This window comes from Lissotriton helveticus, chromosome 3_2, assembly GCF_964261635.1.
Source record: "Lissotriton helveticus chromosome 3_2, aLisHel1.1, whole genome shotgun sequence".
NCBI classification, from domain to species: Eukaryota; Metazoa; Chordata; class Amphibia; order Caudata; family Salamandridae; genus Lissotriton; species Lissotriton helveticus.
This window is the reverse complement of record NC_136062.1, coordinates 235786400-235812879: the sequence shown is the minus strand read 5'-3', so window position 1 is coordinate 235812879 and position 26480 is coordinate 235786400. Positions and strand designations below refer to the sequence as shown.

General features: G+C 54.0%; 1 protein-coding gene across 2 annotated transcripts in view; it reads left to right on the top strand.

Moving 5' to 3' along the window:
- The window catches only part of COMMD4 (COMM domain containing 4), a 59113-nt gene that overhangs the window by 23668 nt on the left and 8965 nt on the right, over positions 1–26480 (top strand). For both annotated transcript variants that reach the window (XM_078685102.1, XM_078685103.1), the window contains one exon: positions 6570–6689. In XM_078685102.1, the coding sequence (XP_078541228.1) occupies positions 6570–6689 (120 nt within the window). The remainder of the gene's footprint in view (positions 1–6569; positions 6690–26480) is intronic.

The following is a 26480-nucleotide window of genomic DNA, read 5'->3' as shown; positions in this document are numbered from 1 at the left end:
ACGGGAAGAAGGTTGGCAAGGTGATAGACTGCCCGATGTGGAAGGCTTTGACAACCTTGGGCAGGAAAGATGGCGTAGTACGCAACACAACCTTGTCCGGATGGACAGAAAGGAAAGGAGGAGTACAAGGAAGGGCCTGGAGCTCACTCACTCTCCTGGCAGAGGTGATGGCAACCAGGAAAGCAGTCTGCAAAGTAAGAAGGCGGAGAGGACAGTTGTGAAGTGGCTCAAAGGGAGCTCACATCAGAAACTTAAGAACAAGGTTCAAGTCCCACTGAGGCATCACAAACGGAACAGGAGGGAACGTGTGTGTGATGCCTTTAAGAAAACGATTTACAATAGGGGACTTGAACAAAGAAGGTTGATCAGGCAGCCTTAGAAAGGCTGAAAGGGCAGAAAGGTAGCGCTTGATAGTGCCCAGAGCAGAGCCCTGCTGGGCAAGAGAAAGAAGGAAGAGAAGAACCTCAGAGAGAGGGGCAGCAAGAGGATCCACAGCCTTTTCTGTGCAACATGCCACAAATCTGTTCCACCTGCAGGTGTATACCGACTTCGTGAAGAGACGCCTGGCTGCCAGAATGACGTTACAGACTTCAGGAGGCAAGTCAAATGGCCTCAACTGTCGCCGCTCAATCTCCAAGCATGGAGGTGGAGGCTGGACAGGTTCGGGTGGAGGACCGTCCCCTGCTGCTGCGACAGAAGGTCCTCCTGAAGAGGCAGACGAACCGGGGGAACGACTGACATACTGAGTAGCTCTGGATACCAGTACCTTCGTGCCCAGTCCGGAGCCACAAGGATGACTTGTGCCCGGTCGCGCTTGATCTTCTTCAGCACTCTGGGCAGAAGTGGTAGAGGCGGAAAGGCGTACAATAGACCGCAACTCCACTCGCGACGAAAAGCGTCTCCGAGCGAGTGCCGCCTTGGAAATTCCAACGCGCAGAACTGATGACATTGCGCATTCTCTTCGGTGGCAAATAGATCTAACCAAGGCTCTCCCCATCGCTGAAAGAGGCCTTGCGCCACGTCCGAGTTCAGACGCCATTCGTGATCCATCATGCACCGACGGCTGAGCTCGTCCGCCCTGGCGTTCAGAGAACCTGCCAGGTGTTGAGCCACCAGGGTCACGCCCTGGCGTTCCAGCCACTGCCAGAGGCGCAGAGCTTTCTGGCAAAGGGTCCACGACCCCACCCCGCCCTGTTTGTTGCAGTACCACATGGCGGTGGTGTTGTCCGTGAACACCTGCACTACACTCCCCCGGACAGAGGGGAGGAATGCTTTCAGTGCTAGACGAATCGCCCGCAACTCCAAAAGGTTGATGTGGAGCCGGGCCTCCGCCGGAGACCAGAGGCCTCTGATCTCCGCCTCTCCCATGTGGCCTCCCCAGCCCTGGAGGGACGCATCCGTCACAACTACGTGCTCCGGTTGGGGAAGGGAGAGGGATCTGCCGCTGACCCAATCGCGGTCCGTGAGCCACCACTGCAGTTGTCTTGCAGTGCCCTCCGAGATCAGGACGTGGTCGGACATGTTGCCCTGATGCTGGGCCCACTGAAACTTCAGGTCCCACTGCAGAGCCCGCATCCGCCACCTGGCGTGATGCACTAGTAGGATGCTGGAAGCCATCAGCCCCAGCGTCAACCAGACCGAGACCCGGGATAAAGGGTGGAATCAGAGCCTGAATATCCCGGACCCGCTGTTCGGGAGGATAAACCCGAGTCCAGAACCGCTCCGATGAAGAGGAGCTTCTGAGAGGGGCACAGGTGTGACTTCGGCACATTGAGGGAGAACCCCAGCTGGTGCAGGAGGTCTGCCGTTGTCTGGAGGTGGCTGACGACTGTTTGGGGCGAGCCCGCCTTCAACAACCAGTCGTCGAGGTAGGGGAAGACTGAAACCCCTAACCTGCGCAGATGAGCTGCGACCACCGCCATCACCGTTGTGAACACCCGTGGGGCGCTGGTAAGGCCGAAGGGGAGCACGGTATACTGAAAGTGCTCGTGGCCTACCATGAACCGCAAGTAGCGCCGGTGGGCCGGCAGGACGGGGATGTGGAAATAAGCGTCCTGCAAGTCCAACGCTACCATCCAGTCTCCTGGGTCCAGGGCAGCTAAGACCTGAGCCAGTGTCAGCATTTTGAACTTCTCCTTCTGGAGGAAGCCGTTGACGTTCCTTAGGCCCAAGATAGGGCGTAGGCCCCCTTTGCCCTTCTTGGGTACCAGAAAGTAGTGGGAGTAGCAACCACACCCTACTTCTGGCCCAGGAACACGCTCGATGACCCCCTTGGCCAAGAGGGCCGTAACTTCCTCCTGCAGAAGCCGCAAATGATCCCCCGATACTCGGTGGTACTGCGGTGGCATGGCTGGAGGGGTCGCTTCGAAGGGGAGGGAGTAGCCCCTTCGGACGATTTGCAGCACCCACCTGTCCGACGTGACAGTGCGCCAGTGGAGGAGGTGATGGCGAACACTGCCCCCCACTGGCGTTACATGGGCCTGAAAGCGCGGACTATGAGGGTTTTGAGGCGGATGCTGCGGGGGAAGGTGTGGACTGACCTCGCCGTTGTCCCCGACCGCCACTACGGCGGTTCCCACGGCCGCCACCGCGTTGGGTATTACCCTGCGGAGCGTGGCTGGCAGCACGTGTGGGTACACCCCTTCCGTGGCCACGAAAGGAGTGAAAGGCAACAGATTGCTGGCGCGGGGCCGAGAGGCCCAAAGACTTGGCCGTAGCCCTGGAGTCCTTAAAGCGCTCAAGCGCATGGTCTGCCTTGTCGCCAAAAAGGCGACGGCCATCAAACGGCATGTCCATGAGTGTATTCTGGACATCAGCCGAGAAGTTGGCGGACCTCAACCAGGCGTGGCGACGAATCGCCACCGTCGTTGCCATCGCTCTGCCCAGAGAGTCAGTGGTATCCAGTCCATACCGGATCGAATAACGTGCCGCATCTCGGCCTTCCACAAGGGCTTGGCCGAGTTTAGCCCGTACCTCCAACGGGCATTCTGGCAGCACGTCCGTGACCGTGTCCCACAGAGAATGGGTGTAACGGCCCAAGAGGCACGCGGTGTTTGAAGACCGCAGTCCCAGACTCAGGGAGGAGAATACCTTCTTGCCATATTGCTCGTACCTCAGCCCCAGAAGCCGCAGCGTCAACCAGACCGAGACCCAGGATAAAGGGTGGAATCAGAGCCTGAATATCCCGGACCCGCTGTTCGGGAGGATAAACCCGAGTCCAGAACCGCTCCGATGAAGAGGAGCTTCTGAGAGGGGCACAGGTGTGACTTCGGCACATTGAGGGAGAACCCCAGCTGGTGCAGGAGGTCTGCCGTTGTCTGGAGGTGGCTGACGACTGTTTGGGGCGAGCCCGCCTTCAACAACCAGTCGTCGAGGTAGGGGAAGACTGAAACCCCTAACCTGCGCAGATGAGCTGCGACCACCGCCATCACCGTTGTGAACACCCGTGGGGCGCTGGTAAGGCCGAAGGGGAGCACGGTATACTGAAAGTGCTTGTGGCCTACCATGAACCGCAAGTAGCGCCGGTGGGCCGGCAGGACGGGGATGTGGAAATAAGCGTCCTGCAAGTCCAACGCTACCATCCAGTCTCCTGGGTCCAGGGCAGCTAAGACCTGAGCCAGTGTCAGCATTTTGAACTTCTCCTTCCGGAGGAAGCCGTTGACGTTCCTTAGGTCCAAGATAGGGCGTAGGCCCCCTTTGCCCTTCTTGGGTACCAGAAAGTAGTGGGAGTAGCAACCACACCCTACTTCTGGCCCAGGAACGCGCTCGATGACCCCCTTGGCCAAGAGGGCCGTAACTTCCTCCTGCAGAAGCCGCAAATGATCCCCCGATACTCGGTGGTACTGCGGTGGCATGGCTGGAGGGGTCGCTTCGAAGGGGAGGGAGTAGCCCCTTCGGACGATTTGCAGCACCCACCTGTCCGACGTGACAGTGCGCCAGTGGAGGAGGTGATGGCGAACACTGCCCCCCACTGGCGTTACATGGGCCTGAAAGCACGGACTATGAGGGTTTTGAGGCGGATGCTGCGGGGGAAGGTGTGGACTGACCTCGCCGTTGTCCCCGACCGCCACTACGGCGGTTCCCACGGCCGCCACCACGTTGGGTATTACCCTGCGGAGCGTGGCTGGCAGCACGTGTGGGTACACCCCTTCCGTGGCCACGAAAGGAGTGAAAGGCAACAGATTGCTGGCGCGGGGCCGAGAGGCCCAAAGACTTGGCCGTAGCCCTGGAGTCCTTAAAGCGCTCAAGCGCATGGTCTGCCTTGTCGCCAAAAAGGCGACGGCCATCAAACGGCATGTCCATGAGTGTATTCTGGACATCAGCCGAGAAGTTGGCGGACCTCAACCAGGCGTGGCGACGAATCGCCACCGTCGTTGCCATCGCTCTGCCCAGAGAGTCAGTGGTATCCAGTCCATACCGGATCGAATAACGTGCCGCATCTCGGCCTTCCACAAGGGCTTGGCCGAGTTTAGCCCGTACCTCCAACGGGCATTCTGGCAGCACGTCCGCGACCGTGTCCCACAGAGAATGGGTGTAACGGCCCAAGAGGCACGCGGTGTTTGAAGACCGCAGTCCCAGACTCAGGGAGGAGAATACCTTCTTGCCATATTGCTCGTACCTCTTGGATTCCCTGTCCGGCGGTGCCGACGGGAAGGCGGTCTGGGAATTGAAGACCTGGATCACCAGGCCCTCAGGGATGGGGTGGGTGGACAGGAAACAAGGGTCGCCCGGGGCCGGGCGGTGGCGTCTGGCCACGTTCCTATCTACAGGCGAACCTGTAGCGGCTTGGACCAAGTGCCCAAAAGAAAGTCGGTTAAGGCCTCGTTAAACGGCAGCAGAGGCTCGGCTGAGCATGACTGCGGCTTAAGGACCTCAGTGAGGAGGTTAGTCCTCATGGCCGCGACGGGGAGCTCAAGTCCCAAGGCCTTTGCCGCCCTCATTAACACCACACTATAGGTTGCCCCCTCCTCCGTAGTCACGGTAGGAGGTGAGACAAAGACAGTGTCCGGCGAACTGTCCAGACCACTGGCATCCCCAAGGTCACCTGTCTAGTCCTCCTGAGACTGGCACACACGTGTCCGAGGGTCTCAGACCCCTCCCAATACTCCTCATCACCCATCTCCTGGTACTCAGGGTTAGAAAATGATGGGGCCGGTTCATGGAAAGTAAACTCTCCGAACGGCGTCTGAAGCGGCGCCCAGCGGCGCCGCTCCGGCGCCCTGAACCGGGTCGAGGGAGGCATCGGGGACGGCGCCGGGGGTGACACCTGCTGGGTCGACGCTGGGGAGGTCGTTAAATCCACCGGCGGCGACCCGGATCCGGAACCGGATCCAGCGGGGCCCTGCGGCGCCGGCGACTCGACGGCGTCGGGACCAAAGCCCCCGACCCACTAGGCCCCCCAGACGAGTCCGCTGGGCCCGAAGGCGCCACGGAGCCCGTCGGAGGAGAGAGGGACCTCATGGCCATGAGGAACCGCTCGATCTCCTCCGGCGCCGCGTTAGGCCCAGGGACCGGAGGGTATGAGGCTGGACGCGGCGCCTGCGTCACCAGAACCCCCGGCCGCGTCGTGCGGGAGTCGGAAGAGCGATGACGTCTCTTCGACTTCTTGTGCTTACCTGACGACTTCGACCCGGAGGAGTGATGTCGACTCCCGGTGCTCCGATGGCTCCTCTCCCACCACCGGTCCCTCGACCTCCGTCCGGACCGGGACCGTTCTCGGCACGGGGCCGACTGCCGGAGTTCGAGCCGCTTACGGGACCGCTCCCGCCTAGCCTTCGAAGTCAGGGCCCGACAGTCTGAGCAGGTCTTGTCGTCGTGATCGACGCCGAGGCAGTGGAAACACCGACGGTGAGGGTCGGTGACCGACATTAGTCGGTCGCAATCCTCACAGGGCTTGAAACCTGGCATCCCTACCGGCACCGTTCGGAGTCAAAGACTTCGAAAAAGGATGATCAAAAGATCAAAAAAGTTTAGTGAAAAAGTGACTAAGGTACCACTTTTTCCGGATCTGCGCTGCTGGCGCGGAAAAAAGAAGAACTGACGTCAGCACGCGGAGGCGACGTCTAAGTACTCCGACGACGTCATCACGGCGCCCACGACGCCGATGACGGACGCGGAGCCGCAGACGACGCCTACCGACGCGCAAGGGTACTGCTACGTGAAAAATTTCCGGATCCAGTCTGACGCCTGGGGATATTCTAAGGTAAGGAATCTATCACTAACGTGTCTCTTTCAGATGTAACATGTCTACGGGCATTTATTTCACATATGTTTTGTTTAGGTGGACAGTTTTAACTCCTCCTGCACTTGGTTTACTATTTAATGACTATCTGCACCGCTGCATGCTACATGAATACGCACAGCAGGTGTTTATCCTTAATTAGGTCATAACTGGAGTGCACTAATTTTCCTGTTAGGATGTTTCTGGGTGCTGCACAAACTACTGAGAACTGTGAATATCGGGGGGCAGAGAGGGGGGGGGAGATGTTAATGTTCCTTCTCAACATTCTGGTTCTCTAACTTTCTCATTCTGCCTTGATAACCATCCTCCACTTTATTCCTAATCATAGAGTCTGGAGATGTGAAGGCTACGGTTGCTGTCCTGAGTTTCATCTTGTCCAGCGCAGCGAAGCACAATGTGGACAGCGAGTCTCTTTCCAGTGAGCTGCAGCAGTTAGGGTTGCCAAAAGGTAACAGAGCCTGATTAGGTGCAGGGGAGAAAGTTATGTTATGTTAGGTGCTTATTAAACATACTCTACTAACTGAATCATATGAAGGTGCCACACATGTATGGTGTCACTGAAAGTAGAGTGGAGGCGATGAACAAGGGCAATCTACTTGTAGACTTATTGCAATACAAGTAAATCTGTATAGTTGTGACAACACGTTTTAACTCATAGGTTACACCAATAACATTGTTGACTTGGGGTCTCTGCTCATACAAAGACCACCTCTGTTCAGACTCTGAACTTAATTTGACTAGAAAAAAGGAGGATTTTGTGGAAGGGGCTGCCAAATGCTATGAGGCAATGGGTACAGAACAACTTTTAACTTGTAGAATGGAAAATGAGAGAGTAATGGCTGGTGGTCTGGAGCTGCAGAACCAATCTGTCTTGTGTTCATTTGCTAGGCTAGTAGCAATCTCTGACCCTATTAAAGAAATTGCAGAGCACCTATTTACAGTAGCATCCTCAAGCTCTATCTGGCCTTTAAAGATGAACCAGTGTCTCATAATTGGACTATATAACTGTTAGACCCTGTTCATGGAGCCAAAGGGCAGACTGGGGCTACTGGGCTCCAACAGTGGTGGATGAGGTCATTTGCCAATGTTGTTGTTAGAAAGGCGACCCCGGGGGAGGCAGGAGATGTCTGACTGGCCACCCCTAGGTCCACCCCTCCGTCGAGAAGTAGCCGAGCGGTATCGAGAGGCCTCCTGGGTGAGGGTCCTCTCCTAGGATCGTACAGCAGAGTAACCACAACACTACAAACGGACACTACACAAGAGGTTAAGTCCTTAAGCTTTATCAATAATAAAGGTTGTTTGATATGTACAGACAGATCGAGGGATCTGTAGAGTCTCGTAAAAGGGACAGGGTAGCGGGATAGTCTCAATCTGGGTGCAGGAAGGGATACCCTGCGCACAGCTCTCAATCCTTGAGCCGGGGGTTCCGAGAGGTCGAGCCACGGCAGCGCCAGCAGGACTCGAGGTGGTTTCGTCGAAGACGGGCCACGGCAGCGCCAGCAGGCTCTCAAGATGGTTCGGCAAAGATGGGCCATGGCAGCGCCAGCAGGCTCTCAAGAGGGTTCGGCAAGGATGGGCCGCGGCAGCGCCAGCAGGCTCTCAAGATGGTTCAGCAAGGTGGGCCGCGGTAGCGCCAGCAGGCTCTCAAGATGGTTGAGCAAGGTGGGCCGCGGCAGCGCCAGCAGGCTCTCAAGATGGTTCAGCAAGGGTGGGCCGCGGCAGCGCCAGCAGGCTCTCAGGGTCGCTTCGGGTCACGGGAAGGATGACTTCTTCTGGTGTCGGCTGTGACAGCGTCAGCAGAGCTTTCCAATCCAGGATACAACTCCCGTCCTACTCCGGGGCTGGCCCAGATATAGGGCTGGAGTCCTTTGATGTCCGGACCCTCGCGCCTGGGGGCCAGAGGGGCCGGGATGATGGTGTCCAGACACCCCGCAGGGGGGTGGAGCCAGCGCCCAGGGAGGCCGGAGGGCGATCGATACCAGGCGTCCGGGGACGGCTGGAGACCATCGAAAATCCACTTCCTTCGGGATCTGTCGAGTGGCCACTCGACCACCTGGGTGGATCTTGGTGCCTCGATGTCGGGGCTTCGCTGGGGCCTGGGTCGGGGCCGAGGCCACGTGTTCGTGATGTGGTGGGCCCAAGATGGCTTCGGGCGCGGCCTCGTGCTCAGGCGTGATGGGCTCAAGATGGAGCCAGGCCGGTAGTGTTGGTCCGGGATGATAACCGGACCGGCGGTGTTGGGGTGTGTAGGGTCGGGCAAAACGGGCCGCCCGAGGCTCGGTGGAGGGCCGATGTCGTTCGGGGCCCGCCATGCGGGAGGGGTAGGACCACGCCATGAGGCCGGGTCCAACACGCGTCCCCCCCAGCTGAAGGCAGGGGAGAGTCACCCATCTTCTTGGGGATTCTCCTCGCCGAGGCGGAAGAATCGAGACAGGCCTTCAGCAATGGCGTGGTCGTTGCCGGGGCGATGCTCCACAGTGAAGTCCATCCCCTGCAGGGAGATGGACCATCGCAACAGTTTCGGATTTTCTCCCCGCATCTGCATCAACCACCGCAGGGGCCGGTGGTCGGTCTGGACCCGGAAGTGGGTGCCGAAGAGGTAGGGCCGGAGCTTCTTTAGGGCCCACACGACGGCGAAGGCTTCCCTCTCGATAGTGCTCCATCGCTGTTCTCTAGCCAGCAGGCGCCGACTGATGAAGGCCACGGGAAGGTCATCTCCCTCAGGGTTTACTTGTGATAGGACCGCCGTGCTCCGAGGCGTCGGTTTGGACCACAAACTCTCGGCTGTAGTCGGGGGGCTTGGAGCACAGGGGCGGTGCACATGGCAGTCTTTAGTGTCTCGAAGGCTGTTTGGCACTCGGGGGTCCAGTGCACCTTCTGTGGTAGTTTTTTGGATGTTAGTTCAGTGAGAGGCCCCACAATGCTCCCATAGTCTTTTATGAAGCGCCGATAATATCCTGTGAGCTCCAGGAAGGCTCGGACAGCGGTCTGGGTGACCGGGGGCTCCCAGGCCCGGATGGCGTCAATCTTTGGCTGGAGGGGAGCCACTTGGCCGCTCCCTACTTGGTGCCCTAGATAAGTCACGGACCCTTGGCCTATCTGGCACTTGCTGGTCTTTATTGTTAGTCCGGCCCGTCGGAGGGCCGTCAGGACCTCCCAGAGGTGGGTCAGGTGCTCATCCCAGCGGAGGCTGTACACCGCAATGTCGTCTAGATAGGCGGCGCTGAACTCCTCTAGTCCGGCCAGCACCCGATTCACGAGTCTCTGGAAGGTGGCCGGGGCGTTTTTCATGCCGAAGGGCATCACTTTGAAATTATAGTGGCCATCAGGGGTCGAGAAGGCCGATCGTTCTTGTGCTCCAGGGGTGAGGCCGATCTGCCAATATCCAGCCGTGAGGTCGAAGATGCTGAGATACTTTTCGGCCCCCAGGCGATCGATCAGTTCATCCGCCCGGGGGATGGGATGTGCGTCGGTCCTGGTGACTGCATTCAGCCCTCGGTAGTCAACACAGAACCGGAGCTCCGGGAGTGTGCCGGGGGCGGCGGCTTTAGGGACCAGGACAACGGGACTGGCCCAGGGACTGTCGGAGGGTTCGACTACCCCCAGAGCTAGCAACTTGGCCACTTCGGATTGAATGCAGGCCCGAACTCGGTCGGGCACTCGGAAAGCTCGGTGTCTTACAGGCGGGCTGTCTCCGGTGTCCACATCGTGGACACACCACCGGGTGACTCCAGGAGTGAGGGAAAATAGATCCGCAAATTGCCCCAGCAGCTTCTGGCAGTATTGGTGCTGTTCTGGGGTCAGGGTAGAGGAGAGCGTGACCCCTTCGATGGAGCCGTCTTTCTCGGAGGTGCTCATGAGATCTGGTAGAGGCTCGGAGTCGTCTTCAGCTCCGTCATCTGTCGCTAGCAGCAGGCTTAGTTCAGTGCGGGCAAAGTGCGGCTTGAGTCGGTTAGCGTGCAGAACCCGGAGGGGGTTCCTGGGGGACTCCATGTCCACCAGATAGGTGACGGGGCTCTTGCGCTCCACCACTTTGAAGGGCCCCGTCCATTTGTCCTGGAGGGCACAAAGTTTAACCGGGGACATGACCCAGACTTGCTGGCCCGGCTCGAACTCGATGGACGAGGCGTTCTGGTCATACCAGCTGGCCTCCAGGTTGGTCTCTGCAAGTTCCCGGAACTTCCGAGTCTGGTTGCGGAGTGTCAGGAGGTACCGGTAGACATCCGGTGGAGCATCTCGGACTGTAGTCTCCCAGCCTTCCTTGACCAGGCTGAGGGGGCCTCGGACCGGGTGCCCATATAACAGTTCAAAGGGGCTGAACCCCAGGGATTTCTGGGGTACCTCGCGATATGCAAACAGGAGGCAGGGCAGCAGGACATCCCATTTGCGTCGTAGCGGCTCCTCTAGGCCCTTGATCATTCCCTTCAGTGTTCGGTTAAACCGCTCCACAAGTCCATTTCCTTGGGGGTGATACGGAGTGGTGAACTTATAGGTGACCCCGCACTGTTGCCACAGGGACCGCATATATTTAGATATAAAGTTGGTGCCCCGATCACTCACGACTTCTCGGGGGAAGCCGACTCGGGAGAAGATCCCCATTAGGGCTCGGCCTACTACTGGGGCCGTGACTGTTCGGAGGGGGATGGCCTCAGGATAGCGGGTGGCATGGTCCACTAGAACGAGGATGAAGCGGTGCCCTTGAGAGGTGCGGGGGTCCAGGGGCCCCACAATGTCTATCCCCACTCGCTCGAAGGGGGTGGTGACCCCGGGAAAAGGCTGGAGCGGGGCTTTGACTTTCCCCCCGCTCTTCCCGCTGGCTTGACAAGTCGGGCAGGTTCGGCAGTGATTGTTCACATTGTTGCGCATTTTCGGCCAGTAGAAATGGGTCACCAGGCGGCTTTAAGTTTTGTCCTGCCCCAGGTGCCCGGCGAGGGGCACGTCATGTGCCAAGTTCAGGAGGAAGTCTCTGAATCGGAGGGGAACGACCAGCACCCGGCTGGCCCCTAGTTCGGCAATCTTCTGTTCGCTGTAGAGAAGGTCGTGGTCCCAATAGACCCAGTGGGACCCCGAGGGGTCTCCAGCGGCTTGAGTGGCGGCTTGTTGTCGGATTCCCTCGAGGGAGGGACAGGATTTCTGTTCCTGCCGGAATTGTTCGCGGGTGGGGCCACCTTTTTGGCGCCATTGAGCTAGTTCTGGAAGGTGGCCGAGCTCGGTGAGGTCTTCATGGCTGGGCCCCTGGGTTCTGGGTTCAGGGTCGGCGTCCTCGGGGACGGCGGGCGGTGGAGGTGCGGGCCACTCCGGCTCCTCGGTCGGGGCATCCTCCGTTGGGGCGGAGGCTCGGGCGGACATGGAGCGGGTGGTCGCACAGACCCACTCAGGAAGGCCTAGCATCCCCAGATGCTCTCTCCGCTCGACGCCGGCCCAGGGGGAACTTTCCAGGTCGTTCCCAAGGAGGCAGTCCACAGGGGCATCGTCCCGGACGGTCACCTTCAGCATGCCCGACACCCCTCCCCATTCGAAGGGGATGCGGGCCATCTGGCACAAACTCTCAGAGTTGTCCGCAGACCGTACTGGGCACAGGACGTTGGGAAGAATTTGTTCTGGGGTCACCAAGTGGCAGCGGACCGCCGTCACGCTGGCTCCAGTGTCACGGAGGGCTTCGGTCCGGCGTCCATTGATGGTGACCCATTGGCGGTATTTCTGTGTGTTGCCTGGGATCGGGTCTCGGGGGATCATGTCTCGATCACCCAGGCAGGCTAAGATCATAGCGGCAGGCTCCCACTCGGCCTGTTCGGGGTCGTTGTCTTCTTCCTCGCCTCCTTCTGTACCCAGGACGGCGGCCACGATCTGGCGGTTCGGGGGTCCGGTGGTGCCGGGTCGCTAGTTCATCGGGCAGAGGGGGTCATTCGCATGATGACCCTGTCGCTGGCATCTGTGGCACGTAACATTCGGGCGGGGCCCCGGCCTTGCTGGGGGAACCCCCCTTCGGCCCAGGGATGGCGAAGTGGAGGTAGTGGAGGACCCCGTGGGGGTGTCTCGGCCCCTGCTGTGGCCTCCTCCGCCGCCTCGTGGTCGGTGGTTCCCCGGGGATCCCCGGCCGTAGTCTCCCACCGGGCTCCGGGGGACTCGGGTGCTCACCCATCTATCAGCCTCGACAGCGAGTTTTCGTGGCTCGTCAGTTTGCTGTCGAGGAGGTGCTGCCGGAGTTCGATAAAGCAGTTGTTGGAAAGGTGTTCCCATATAATGAGGTTGACCAACTGCTGGTAGGTGGTGACCTGACTGCCTTTGATCCACCCCTCGAAGGCTCTGCTATAAAAGTTCACGTATTCCACCCATGTGGTACCGGGGATTTTTTTACAGTCTCGGAATCGCTGCCGGTACATTTCGGGGGTGAGTCCGAAGCGAGTGAGGAGAGCGGTTTTCATGTGTTCATAGGAGGTCATCTCGGTGTCGGGAAGTTCTAGCAGGGCGTCCCTCCCTTCGTTGACGAACTTCCCCCACAGGCCGGCGCCCCAGTCCTTGAGGGGTACTCGATGGGCGGTCATGGCGACCTCGTAGGCTTTGAACAACTGTTGGATGTCGTCGTTCTTTTATTCTTTGACGACATCCTTGGATATGTGCACCTTCGTGTCCACCGGCGGGGGCGAGGTCTTGCCTCCGGAGGTGCTGGTCTCGTTTGTCTTGGCCTTGATTTCTAGTTCTTTTAAGCCACGCTCATGCTCGAGCATGAGTCTCTTTTCCTCGAGGTCTCTTTGTCTTCGTTTCTCCTCCAGGTCTCCTTCTAGCCGCAGTTGCTCGAGGGCTATTTTCTTTTCCGCCAGCTGCAGTTCCCCGTCCAACCGGAGTAGGGCGAGCTCTAATTCGTGGAGCCGGTTCCTCTCTCGTTCTCGGGTGTCTTCGTGGGAGAGGCCCGTGTCTAGGTTTGCGGGTCTTTCCCCTGCTGGGGTCGTGTCGGTCTCCGGGCGTCCGTTCGGGCCTGGGGTGGCGTGGCACCGGCGTCCACCCATGCTTGTAGGGCCGATTTAAAGTCTTCCTTGGTGCTTAGGCCCGTGGTAGCGATGCCCAGGTCTTTGCAGAATTGTTTTAATTCCTTGTGACTGTAATCTTCCATTTTCTCTTTCTGGAATTCCGTAGTCGGTCTTGTTTCTTGTGTAGTCATGGTCGTAGTGTGTTTTTCTCGGTAGTGAGCGAATCACTCTCTGTACGATCTGCGTCAGCTCGGATCCCGTCGCTTGCCACCACTGTTAGAAAGGCGACCCCGGGGGAGGCAGGAGATGTCTGACTGGCCACCCCTAGGTCCACCCCTCCGTCGAGAAGTAGCCGAGCGGTATCGAGAGGCCTCCTGGGTGAGGGTCCTCTCCTAGGATCGTACAGCAGAGTAACCACAACACTACAAACGGACACTACACAAGAGGTTAAGTCCTTAAGCTTTATCAATAATAAAGGTTGTTTGATATGTACAGACAGATCGAGGGATCTGTAGAGTCTCGTAAAAGGGACAGGGTAGTGGGATAGTCTCAATCTGGGTGCAGGAAGGGATACCCTGCGCACAGCTTTCAATCCTTGAGCCGGGGGTTCCGAGAGGTCGAGCCGCGGCAGCGCCAGCAGGACTCGAGGTGGTTTTGTCGAAGACGGGCCGCGGCAGCGCCAGCAGGCTCTCAAGATGGTTCGGCAAAGATGGGCCGCGGCAGCGCCAGCAGGCTCTCAAGAGGGTTCGGCAAGGATGGGCCGCGGCAGCGCCAGCAGGCTCTCAAGATGGTTCAGCAAGGTGGGCCGCGGTAGCGCCAGCAGGCTCTCAAGATGGTTCAGCAAGGTGGGCCGCGGCAGCGCCAGCAGGCTCTCAAGATGGTTCAGCAAGGGTGAGCCGCGGCAGCGCCAGCAGGCTCTCAGGGTAGCTTCGGGTTACGGGAAGGATGAGTTCTTCTGGTGTCGGCTGTGACAGCGTCAGCAGAGCTTTCCAATCCAGGATACAACTCCCGTCCTACTCCGGGGCTGGCCCAGATATAGGGCTGGAGTCCTTTGATGTCCGGACCCTCGCGCCTGGGGGCCAGAGGGGCCGGGATGATGGTGTCCAGACACCCCGCAGGGGGGTGGAGCCAGCACCCGGGGAGGCCGGAGGGCGATCGATACCAGGTGTCCGGGGACGGCTGGAGACCATCGAAAATCCCCTTCCTTCGGGATCTGTCGAGTGGCCACTCGACCACCTGGGTGGATCTTGGTGCCTCGATGTCGGGGCTTCGCTGGGGCCTGGGTCGGGGCCGAGGCCACGTGTTCGTGACGTGGTGGGCCCAAGATGGCGTCGGGCGCGGCCTCGTGCTCAGGCGTGATGGGCTCAAGATGGAGCCAGGCCGGTAGTGTTGGTCCGGGATGATAACCGGACCGGCGGTGTTGGGGTGTGTAGGGTCGGGCAAAATGGGCCGCCCGAGGCTCGGTGGAGGGCCGATGTCGTCCGGGGCCCGCCATGCGGGAGGGGTAGGACCACGCCATGAGGCCGGGTCCAACAGTTGTCTTGTGGTCTGTCTTGCTATGGCTATGCACACTGGACCAAGCATACCCTTTCTGCACCTGAATCTCAGGATAGAGAGGACGAGCAGTTAAAGGCTTCCGAAGGAAGTAATGTAGGGGGCAAGAGCTCAGAAGTCCACAGTAAATCAGATACCATAATGCATTGTCCAGCCCACTGCTCATTAGTAGAAATAACACAGCATAACGTAACACTACACAATTCAATGGAGTGCTGCCACTTGGTTTAGATTCTAACTACAATTCCCAGGTAGGAGTTTACAATCTCACTGATTTCCATCTCACCAGTCAAGGAGCTTTTCTTGTGTCTATGTGACATAGGCTTAGATTAGGCACTTGTGCAATTGTTTGTTTGCAATTCACTATGGCCCATATGCATGAAATTTGACATTTGTGGTTTCTAAATAGCGAAGCCGAAGAAATTGCTATTTGGGAATCGTAAATTGGAATGAACATAGCTTGCAATTTCCTAATAGTGATTCCTACGGAGTCCCAGTTGCTATTAGGAAATTTATATTTAGGAAATCGCTAAATTGTGATTTCCTAATAGAAAATCGTACAACTTAAACATATGGGCATAACTCTTTTTTTTTTTTTACCATAAACAAATTTATTTATTTTTGACAGTAAAACAAAAACCAGTGAATCAGCACAGTACATTATAGATGACCATTCCCAATTGGTTGGATGGGTGATCCCATAACGCAAGACCCCACTAGATTTTGCGGAGTGTAAACATTTAGCAGACACTCCAGATTTAATCCATACTACCCAACTATTTGCCCCACACCCTATGGTATTTCTTCGGGCATCCCCGTGCTTTGTACATAGGTTTTTCCTGTGTCGCACACCAGTCGACCCCCTCCCGCCACTTCTTGAGGCTAGGTAGAATTGGACATTTCCAGGTGGCGGCTATGTCCCGCTTTGCTACAACCATAGCTGTGTTGAAGAACAGCTTCTTGTTTCTGGATCCGTCCAGCCCCTCTGTGAGCCCCAGGAGCGAGTGCCGCTGGTCGTGGGGAATGTCCCACCCCAAAACATCTGTGAGTTCCTCCTCAATGCCACCCCCCCCCCCCCTCCCCCTGAACCGAGCCAGTTGGGGACATGCCCAAACCATATGAAAGAAATCCGCCGAGTCTTGGCCGCAGCGTGTGCAGGAGGCAGTGGGGTTAAAGCCCGCCCTATGAAGGCGTACCACAGTTAAATAGGCAGCGTGCAAGTAGTATAGTTGAATCAGGCAGAGCTTAGCTGATGCAGTGACCATCTTGGGTGCCAGGAGCGCATCCCGCCAGTCCTCCTCCTCCAGTGGACCCACCCAATCCTCCGACTGGCTTCTGAGCTGGTCTAGTGAGGTTGGGGTATTTTTAATTAGCGCAGGATAAATGCGGGAGATACCCCCCTCCCAAAATTGCCCAACATAATTAGAAAATTGTGACAGGTGTAGGGAGTACCTGGATTGAAGGTCCTGGAAGAAGCGCATGTGGCTGCTAGCCCACACATCCCCGAGTTGTGAGATCCCTATAAGGTCCAAGATTGGAATCCCTTCAGTCCACTAACTTCCTGAAGCTTAGTACAGTGCCAGAGAGGAGTTTGTTGACTTAGCTTATGTGTCCAGTGGGTGTGACGCAGTGATGCCCGCCAGGCCAGAAGTGCGGTAGATGTCACGTCTGGCAAGGTGGGAGATATGGTTCCCCCGTACATCAGAGATTGAATTTGTGGCAGACCCAGCTTGCTCAGTTCGAGCCTGTAGACCGTATCCGACCATCCCCTGTTGAACCAGTCGTGTATGGTGAGGAGGCGGGTCGCCAAGTAATATAAATATAAATGTGTCATCCCCATGCCCCCGTCGAAGGAAGGAGGAACCCGGCAAAGGGTCAGAGCCAAACGGGACCTCCCACCCCTCCAAAGTAATTTGGTGGCCGTACTATCTAGTTCCCGGAAGCAAGCCCGCGGAAAGCGGAAGGGGGTGTTTTGGAGGACCGAGAGGAATCTGGGGAGAATCATCATTTTAAACAGGGCAACCCTCAGTCTTTTTAAGTGGGGAGAGAAGCAGTTATATACGACATTACAGTAGGAGGGACAAAGTGTACTTACTGTTCTGTCTAATGCAAAAAGAACAGATGATCGACGGAATGCTGAACCAATCAAACATTCACCCCCAGTCCCAGATCTGGGTTAAATACATCTTTTTTTGCCCGCCACACCATTCCAGTTTAGAACCAGTCATATGCAAATCAGTCTAGAGCCTGCTCCCCACAGGAACAGTCCAGCCCGAACTGCCAGGCCAGGGCCTCCCTGGACCAGAAACAAGCATTCTGGGATCCTTTTCGGGGTATCACTCCTCATTAGCCAAGCTAGCTTGAAAGTGGTGGTGTAGCAAGCACTTGTCTGCCTGGATTAAATGCCACCACACACTCTCACTTGAAATAGTGAAGTGAAAATTACACACTAAATAAGGCTACAAAGATTGAACATCTGAATGACATTTCCATGATTATTGCAGACCCAGGGACCCCTTTTCATGACCAGTTGGGTGAGATATTGTAATTGCATTTAGATAGTGATTACTATCCCTGATGAGAAGTTGAAGAGTTTTTTCGGCGAGTAGCACGCTACTCCGGAACCCAAAAAGGATTAGTGGTGAAGTATCATAGGGAAATATGAAATTAATTTGAGCAGTAGACATGTTAGTCTGTTATTTGGATTGAAAGGGATAGAAGAGGGAAGGGGTTGCATTTATATAGCGCTTGATACCCCTGATGAGGTGTTGAAGTGTGAGATCTATACACCAGGCTGTCATCTGGTGTATAGATCCGGGGAAGAGGTGTGGCGCCGCGGCCAGGGCGACTGACTCCGGAATCTGGGGATCACGGTTCGATCCCCGGCACCGGCGGCAGATTAGCCCAGCACCATGTGACTCTGGGCAATAGCTTGCTTAATCTTCCCGACGGCGCCCAGCGCCTAGAGACCCTAACGGGTGATTGTGCGCTTTACAAATGTGCATATTATTATATTATATTATCTGCTTTCCTGAAGCACTGATCGGGCACAGACAAAAGGACAGGCTCTACCTTGAAACTTCCTTTCCGTGAACAACAGAAACTGCAGTCCCTCCCCCTCACCCTTAACATTTACAGAATAGCAGTGCTTTGGAAGAACTAATCAGCAGCTCTTTTCTAATAAAGTCTTCATTGACTTTCTAAAGGCAGCTCTGTCTCCACTGTCACTCACTGCACTGTCTGGATCCCCCTCTAACAACAGGAATGTAGCCAATACATTTCCACGTTGTGGGGAAGCTGTAGCTCCCTCCTTCTTGTGTCCTGCTTAATTAGGGACCATTCACAATTAATCCAACAAGTCCCAGTACTCACTCACAGAATCCTACTTCCATGCATGTACTACAAACTGACTGCTTATACATTCACACTGAAAGCACCGCAAGGATCTGGGGATCACATAATCATGGACCTTTACATGAAAGGGGCCATTAGAGTCTCCTTTCCCTGAACACAGAAAAATGTTTTGGTCACAATACACTGCCCCACCATTTCAAATGATTCGCCAGTTGCGTGAACAGTAGTCCTCCAGCCATTATGAGAGCCTGCTTTATGCACCCCTCCAGGTCACAATAACAACTTCTTAACCACACCTAACGAAGGACAGGCCCAGGCTTCTGTGCACTCACTAGATTAGTATGATGCATGGGCTAAAATAAAAAGTCAGGATGACATTTCCACATACAGTTGGGCACTCAGGGCATGGTACACACCCGCTTATCAAGCAGTAGACTTTCAATCCCTGCAATTACAGTTTGGGTTATCCCCTAGCAAATACCCCCCCAACCTCTCCAAAAACCATTAAAAAAACGAAAACACCAATTACTTAAAGCACATCCAGAAATACTTATTTTAGTATCACCAAGGGAACAAGAACTAATGACCTTTATATTCCACACAAAAAAAGAGGCCAATTGAGAAATACTCTACACTCCATGTTAAGCATTACAGGCACCAGAAAAACACCTAAAGGACTTCGATTAACGGGATCTCCCTTACCCCTATGCAATGCAAATACTACCATATCCATTTACAATAATGGGATTATAATAATTCAGTCTTTGAATGAAAATCTAACCTTAATTGAAAAAAACTTCCACATCCTAAAAAAGGGGATCTACAGCAAGCCCAATCTCCCCACCCAAAATCTTCATAACGTGCTTGATGTAACACCCTCATCATCCTTAGAGTAAAGGGACACTCCCAACTCATTCAACTCCACTTTGGTTCCAGGGGATTGCCGACCCACCAACGAGGCCACCACCCCCCTTCCAGAACCATCCGCCCAATCTATGACTGAGATCGCTACTAGGAATATTGCAGCCAACTCCCCCGCTTACCCCCTCAACAACAAATCTAGCTTAGACCATGACTGCTTGACACTTCATCCCCCCCACTCACCCCCGCTTACTTCACCAGATCGCACCAATGAGGGCTCTACCATCACGTCTACACTGACTTCCAATACAAGAATCAATAATTTGGCATTTCATCTCCCCCAATCAACCCCTCTTACTTCCCCAGATCGCACCAATGAGGGCTCTACCATCACGTCCTCACTGACCACCCATACAGGAAACAATAATGTCCAGAAACCCACAGCCGCACACCAAATCAACCTTAGATCAGCTAGATCCAGTAACATTGCCACTACCTCCAGTACTAAGCTACCTATCATCTCATTCAATTAGCCTCTCACATATACACAACATGAAGACATAGCTAACAATGACTCATGCTCTCAACTAGGCACCCTTGACGGCAACACACCATTTTCAGATCTCGCGACGCAACCCACCGCTACCCTTAAACCAGAGTATTGGGTAATGAGTTTCAATGAAATCGATCGTTTCCTAAAGCACCTTAAAGAGGATATACAGAGACTTACTTCAATCACAGTCAATTTTTGTCCCTCTGGCAACGCATAAAGCCCCAAGATAACCAGAAAGGACACCTATACAGACATCACCCCAACCCAGTCCACTCACACAGCCAACCTGGGATCGCAAACTACACTTTCCCCCAATGAGGATTCCAGAACAAAGAGATCAAAGCAAGAACTATCAAACAATGAGATCCATGAACTCCTCATATATTATTATTACCAGTGGCCCGGTGGCAGTGGGCTGATTGGTCGGTTGCTGGGTTAGCTGCTGCATTTCCACTCCCTCGCCCCGCTGATTGCGAGCGGTGGCGCATTCCTGGCAAAATTGTATTTTAAAATTGTTTTTAACATACCTTCAAACTTGTGCAGGTACTTAATTCTTTTAGGGCATTTAGGGGTGAGCTGCTGGCTGGGGTGACCGGGTCCCTCGCGGGCTCCCAGCGGCAGCGGGTGCCATCTTGGCCTGGGCTTCGCTTCCCACTACAGCCCTGCCCCTCCCCCGCCGCTCCGCCCCTACTTAGCAGCGCGTCTTCCTGCTTGCCTCGTGTCTGACCAGTGGCCCGGTGGCAGTGGGCTGATTGGTCGGTTGCTGGGTTAGCTGCTGCATTTCCACTCCCTCGCCCCGCTGATTGCGAGCGGTGGCGCATTCCTGGCAAAATTGTATTTTAAAATTGTTTTTAACATACCTTCAAACTTGTGCAGGTACTTAATTCTTTTTGGGCATTTAGGGGTGAGCTGCTGGCTGGGGTGACCGGGTCCCTCGCGGGCTCCCAGCGGCAGCGGGCGCCATCTTGGCCTGGGCTTCGCTTCCCACTACAGCCCTGCCCCTCCCCCGCCGATCCGCCCCTACTTATACGGACAGTATGAGGCAGCGCAGCGGACGAGCGCAGCGGGCGCGACGGATGCGCGCCGGAGTTGCGCCTGAATTAAGCCCGTCTGCGCCCGTCCGCGGCAGGCCGGGGCAAGGGGCACGGGACGCTGCTGGTTATACCTCCTATACCCCGTCTCAATTATGCCTCCTTTGGTCCCCCGGCTGTATAAATCCAGCCACTACTCTCGCCTTGCAACATCTAGGCCTATACTGTCCTCCTCCACTTCACCCCCCTAGTCGTGTTTTAGTCCCTGTCTCGTCCGCCTTCACATCCCCCTCTGCCTCTCTCTCACTCCCAGCCCCCCCTGTTCAATTGCCCTCTACTTCGGCCACCCTCTTGAACACCAGGTCTGCCGTAAATCACCAGTACGAGCTATTCGACTATCTTGATACCAACAAACCAGATCTCTTGTTCTTAACTGAGACCTGGTTCAAGACCGACTCCCTGCCCAATGTGCTTGCCGCCTTACCACCTACTTATTCCGCCATTCGTGCGGACCGCCCTGACGGCAAGCGGGGAGGCGGAGTGGCGCTAATAGCTCGCTCTGATGCTACTTTTCAAATTCTCCCTTCCCCTCTTATCACTGATGTGGATCTGCTGGTAGCCCGTTCCACCTCCCATCAAGTTCCCTTCACTTTTGTTCTTATATACCGTCCTCCTCAGCCTACCCCCTCATTCCTTCCCGAGATTCAGACCCTTTTGGCCACATTGGCAGTAAATCACTCCTCTGTGCTGGTATTGGGGGACCTCAACTTCTGGCCTAACGACCCGGCCGAAAGCCCCCAATCCAAGGAATTTACCTGCCTTATGGAAAATTTGAATTTTGTACCGCTCATTCACAGCCCCACCCACCAGCATGGCCATACACTTGATCAAATCTGGACATTAAATGTCCCATCCACCCCTCCTACCATTCTCCCCTGTCCTTGGTCAGACCATTTTACCATAGCTTTCTCCCTTGCTCTATCTCTCCCGGTCAAACCCCCCCTTCCCAAAAATACCTGGGTTCGAAAATGGGGTAAGGTCAACATGCCCTCTTTCTGTTCGGCCCTGGCCACGTCCAGCCCGGACCTTACTGACATGACAGCCGGCCTTCAACTGGCCGTAATTAACAACTGGCTCACGAGGGCAGGAGACGAATTCGCCCCCTTTAGGCGTCTCTCAGTAAAACGGGCCCATGCAGCCAACCGTTGGTTTACTCCCGACTTGAAGGAGAAAAAACTTGCTGCAAGAAGGGCAGAAAGAGCTTGGCGCAGAATTTACGATCCTGCCTTAAAAACAACTTACCTGGCCACCCTGCACACTTATAAAAAGAGCATCCTGGAAGCCAAGGCTGAATACTACACCCACAGGATATTTATTTATTTATTATTTATTTTTGAATTTTATAGAGCGCACGGCTACCCCCGAGGGGGTGTCCCGGCGCTAACAACTAATGAGCCCTGAGAAGGAGGAGAGAATCAAGAAGAGAACAGCCAAGTCTTTAGTTTGCGGCGAAAGATGGATTCAGTGGGGACAAATCTTAGCTCCAAGGGGAGGTTGTTCCACAGTCTAGCTGCTGCTACTCCAAAAGCTCTACCGCCTACTCTAGAAAGGCGGAAGCGTGGGACAACCAAGAGACGTAAACTATTGGATCGTAAGGATCTCACAGAGTGTGATAGAACAAGACGTTTTTTCAGATAGCCTGGGCCAAGATTGTTCAAGGCTCGAAAAGCAAGAATCAGTATCTTAAAGTGGATCCGTTTAGTAATAGGGAGCCAATGCAGTTGTTTACGATAGGGTGCTACAGATTGTCGAAACGGAATATTGCCAATCAATCTGGCAGCGGCATTCTGCACGATTTGCAGACGTTCAATCTGGTATAGAGGGGCATCTGCGTAGAGACTGTTCGCATAGTCTAAGTGAGACGTGATCAGTGACTGAACCACCGTTCTACGAGCATTCAATGGGAGGTAAGGCAAAATCTTTTTAATCATACCCAATTTCGCAAAACAGGCAGATGTAGTCTTAGTAATGTGAGGAGCACAAGAAAGGGTATTATCAAACAGGAAGCCCAGATTGCGAACTGTAATAGCTGGTATCGGGGGGGGTCAAGGACCACTGGCCACCACAGGCTGGATGGAATAGGAGTTTTCTGATTAAAAAACATAACCTCCGTTTTATCAGTATTAAGCCTAAGGTGGTTGGTGGTCATCCAATTGCAGATGTTACTGGTTGCAGAGTCACAATCTAAGGAAATCTTCGCTACGGTCCATGAGCTCGCCTCATCCACCAGAGCCACATCAACGATCCCTCCGTCTCAATCCCTCTGTGACTCGCTCAATGAGTTTTTCATAGATAAAGTTGAAAAAATCAAACATAACATTCCCCAACCCTCCCCAACCTTCATGGACCCCTCCCCTCCCCCTTCCTCTGCTACATTGACCAACTTCCCACTTCTTACTATCGATACCCTTGGTCCCCTGCTCCAACGGGTCAAATCTGGCTCACCTCAGGACTTCGCCCCTGCCAATATACTCAGGGAGATTTACTTAGCTTGTCCTACCCCTCCCCTGACCCTTCTCAATGATTCCCTTACCCATGGCCATGTCCCCACATCACATAAATCAGCGGTTGTCATCCCAATCTTAAAAAAATTGGACGCTGACCCTTCCTCTGCCTCTAATTACCGCCCCATTTCCCTCCTTCCTTACCTTGCCAAGGTACTTGAAACCCACATCACCTCCACACTGAGCACCCATATTGAGACAAACCACTGCCTCTCCCCCTGTCAAGCTGGTTTCCGCCCCCTGCACTCTACCGAAAAAGTGGTCATCTCAGTGATGGACAAGTTGCGTGAAGGAATTGACATCAACCTTCCGCAAGCCCTGATTCTCCTTGACCTTTCCGCCGCTTTTGACACGGTGAATCATACCATTCTTCTCAACCGTGTCAGAGCGGCGGGGGTAGAGGGCTTAGCCTTTCGCTGGCTGGAGTCCTTTCTTGCTGGGAGAACACAGGGTGTCCATCTGGCTGGCTTTGCGGCGGCCTCGCGCAAGGTAGAGTGCGGGGTTCCCCAGGGTTCATCTCTTTCCCCTCTTTTGTTCAACCTGTATATCTTTCCCCTTATTTTTATGTTACAGCAACTGGAGGTCACCGTATTCAATTATGCGGATGACCTCCAGTTAATTTTCAATCTATCTCACTCTCCTTCATCTGCTCTGAATGTCCAAACCACAATGACCCTCATCCAAGACTGGATGAACTGCAGCCACCTCAAACTCAACCCGGACAAGACCGAATTGGTCCTGACCGGAGGTGGCTGCAGTCCCTGGTCTCCCTCTTTCTGGCCCTCTTCCCTTGGTGTCCCTCCACTCCCGGTTCCTAAAGTGAAGACCCTGGGTATCTTTCTAAATCCCCAGCTTACAGTTCTCCCGCAAGTCAATTCTGTGGTCTCTTCATCTTTCTTTTCCCTCAGAGTAATCAGGAAAGTTTCCCGTTTTTTCTCCCCTCCAGCTTTAAAAATCATTTTGATGGCCATGGTACTGTCCCGTATAGACTATGGCAACATAGTCTATAACGGGGCCCCTGCATACATGGTTCATCGTCTACAGCTTGTGCAGAATCAGGCGGCCCGTCTGATCCATGGCCTTCCCAGATATCATCGGGTTACCCCTTTACTTAAGACCTTGCACTGGCTCCCTATAAGGGAGCGGGCCCTGTTTAAACTCGGCTGCCTTACCTATCAAGCCAGAGCAGGTACTGCTCCCAAGTTTATTTGTTCACTCATCAAACCATACTGCCCAGGCAGAGAACTCCGCTCGGCCCATCTAGCCCTCCTTACCATCCCTCGCTTTAAAAAGCAGAGGGCGGGCGGAGTGAGATTCGCTGTCCTGGCTCCAACGTTCTGGAACTCCCTCCCGATTGCTCTGCGCACCTCACTTTCCTACCCCCTTTTTCGGAAATCTCTTAAAACTTTTTTGTTCACCCAAGCTTACCCCTAAAACTCCTTTCTGCTGCCCCCACTGATCATCACTAGCGCCATGAAACCGTTGGGTATGCGAGCGCTGTACAAATGTTTTTAAATTCAAAATTCAAAAATTATAAGTCTGGATTAAATATGAGCAAGGCTGTTCATAATCCAATCCAATCCATCCAAGCGAACCCTTTCAGAGAACCAACTCACAATCACAGAGGAATAAACAAGAACAACCTTAAACAAATCATTTGATCACAAATGGCATCTTATCACAATTACAAACAACTAAAGTGCATGCTCCTCAACTGCAGATCAGCAAATAAACACACAGCAGATATCTACGACCTCATTCTCACACATAAGTTCGATATAGTTATCCTCACGTAAACATGGTTAAACATCTCATCCCATCTTATCATAGATATACTAGTCCCACCTAGTCACAATATCATACGACTAGACAGAACAGGTAAAATCGGTGGTGGAATAACATGCATCTACCACAATACTTTATCATTACGTCAATTGGAAACAATAGATGTAGTAGCATATGAATATCTTAGCATCAATATATCCTGCAACAACAAAGTTATTTGTAATCTACATGCCTTCTGTCACACTCCGGGTGATAACCCGGAGTTCATCGAACAAATTATGGAAATCTTAACAATAAATATTAATCATCAAGGAGTCCAGATGTTCCTGGGTGATTTAATTCTGCACTGGAATTACCTAAATGACCCCTCAGTGAATAGCTTAAAATCCTTCCTATTAAACCATGAGATGCCCCAAATCTGCGACAGTCCCACACACAATAAGGGAGAGACTTTTGACCTTATAATCTCTAAATCAGACACGATCTCTTTAGTCTGTTACAGCATGCTATTGGTCAGACCATTATCGCATCACCTTCCTCATCAACTTAAAGGAGATCCTTAGGAATGGCCAACTGAAGAAAATCAAACAGTGGAAAAGGAATCTTAGTAATATAAACCACAATGATCTAACCACTCTATGCAACAACTCCTTGATCCCACAGACCAATATGGAGGATGTCAACGACGTCACTGACTACTACAAAAATTCGATAAGAGATGTCATGGACTCTATTCTCCCCTACAACAGAAAAACATCTCCACTAAAAACTGAAAGCCATGGTTTAACGACAACTTGAACACTGAAAGATGCAACCTAAGAACGGCAGAAAGAGCTTGGAAAGACTCTCCATCAATTAAATCACTAAAATGCTTAAGATCAATAAGGAACACATACAATCGAAGAATAAGACCGGCAAAAGATAATTTTATCAGAACCCAACTCAACCAGGCCAAAAATAGGCAGAAAAAACTATTCAAAATTGTCAAACAGCAATCATTTAACACATCAAACCCCAAAGACTCCGGACCCAGTACCCTACCAAACTGCGAAGTACTATCCACCTTCTTCAAGGATAAAACAACAAAGATAGAGAACGAACTTCAACTAGCGAAGGAACTGCTACCGGCCCTCCCAGACAACCTATCTCACAACTCCCAATCTAAGGAAGGGATGGAACCACCCTGCCTCACCTCCAAAAATAATGCCACTTGGAACGCCTTCTCCCCAATCAGGGTACAGGAAATCTACAATATTCTCTCATCTTTAAACCCATCTAACCACTTCTCGGACCCTCTACCTACCAGCATATTCAAAGCGATCAAAACCTGTATCCTTCCACTATGGTCAAAGATTGTAAACGCCTCTCTACGCTAAGGCACTCTCCCAGACTGCCTAAAAATCGGTCAAGTAACACCCATTATAAAAAAACCTATGGAAGACTGCTCTGACCCTAACAACTTCCGGCCCATCTCCAACATCCCTACACTGGCAAAGCTCTTAGAACAATGTGTATAGAAACAACTCTGCATTCACATAGAAAAGTTTCAACTACTCTATCAATTCCAAT